This window comes from Cebus imitator, unplaced genomic scaffold (assembly GCF_001604975.1).
Source record: "Cebus imitator isolate Cc_AM_T3 unplaced genomic scaffold, Cebus_imitator-1.0 Scaffold82, whole genome shotgun sequence".
Taxonomy (NCBI): domain Eukaryota; kingdom Metazoa; phylum Chordata; class Mammalia; order Primates; family Cebidae; genus Cebus; species Cebus imitator.
In genome coordinates, this window is record NW_016107397.1 from 6,266,201 (window position 1) to 6,267,248 (window position 1,048).

Here is a 1,048-nt window from a genome sequence, read left to right on the forward strand (position 1 = left end):
AATGAATAGGCACGTGGTCCTAAGGGAGCAGCAGAATGGATCACCTTATTAAACCTTCTGATTGATTATTTAATAAGGTGACAAGGTGGGAAAGAACTGGGCTTTTTAAATCTTTTTTATCGTATCATGATTAGTTAATATTTGGCCAGTTTTAGAGATGGGATCTTACTCTGTCACCCAGGCTGGAGTGCAGTGATACAATCACGGCAGGAGAATCACTTGAACCCAGAAGGTGAAGGTTGCAGAGAGCCAAGATCCACCACTGCACTCCAGCTTGGGTGACAGAGCAAGACATCGTCCCCGCTCCCTCAAAAAAAAATTCCACTCTGCTTAGAGAGAAAATGTTCTTTACAACTTTTGCACCTTACTTTTAAATATCCGAAGTGAACATTATTTGGGCCCACACCCCAAGCGCGGCCGCGATCACACCTACCATCTTATGCCCCAGCCCTTTTTGATGTTTTGCACCCAGTCTCCCTCGTACCAACACGTGCCCTCTTGATTGTAATAAATGGTGCCCTAAAACAAATAATATCATCTTTAAAACCATCAAGCCTCACTACACAAACGCTTTGTCAAATGAAAGGATGTCAACGTAAAAAGTTGAAACTACACAGAGGTCAACAGCATAGGTAGGCAAGACATATAACCCATTATTTTTCTGTTTACTATGAAGAAAATGGTGAAACTGCCGCACAAGGGGGAATGAGATAATGTCACAAAGCAATTGCTCCTTAATAAAGTGCTATATTAAGTCACAGAATGACTGTATTCATCATATTCAAGTATATCCATTATATTCAGTAACTATTAGTCAATTCAGTACCTAGAGAAACCCTGGCCGGGCGCAGTGGCTCACACCTGTAATCCCAGAACTTTGGGAGGCCGAGATGGGCAGATCACGAGGTCAAGAGATCGAGACCATCCTGGCCAACATGATGAAACCTCATCTCTACTAAAAATACAAAAATTAGCCGGGCGCGGTGGCTCACGCCTGTAATCCCAGCACTTTGGGAGGCCGAGGCGGGTGGATCACGAGGTCAAGAGA

General features: G+C 43.8%; 1 protein-coding gene across 1 annotated transcript in view; it reads right to left on the reverse strand.

Moving 5' to 3' along the window:
- RSPH10B (radial spoke head 10 homolog B) overlaps positions 1–1,048 on the reverse strand; it is a 43,459-nt gene that overhangs the window by 30,634 nt on the left and 11,777 nt on the right. Inside the window, 2 exon segments of the mRNA XM_037740398.1 lie at positions 353–354; positions 434–519. Coding sequence (XP_037596326.1) covers positions 353–354; positions 434–519 — 88 coding nt within the window.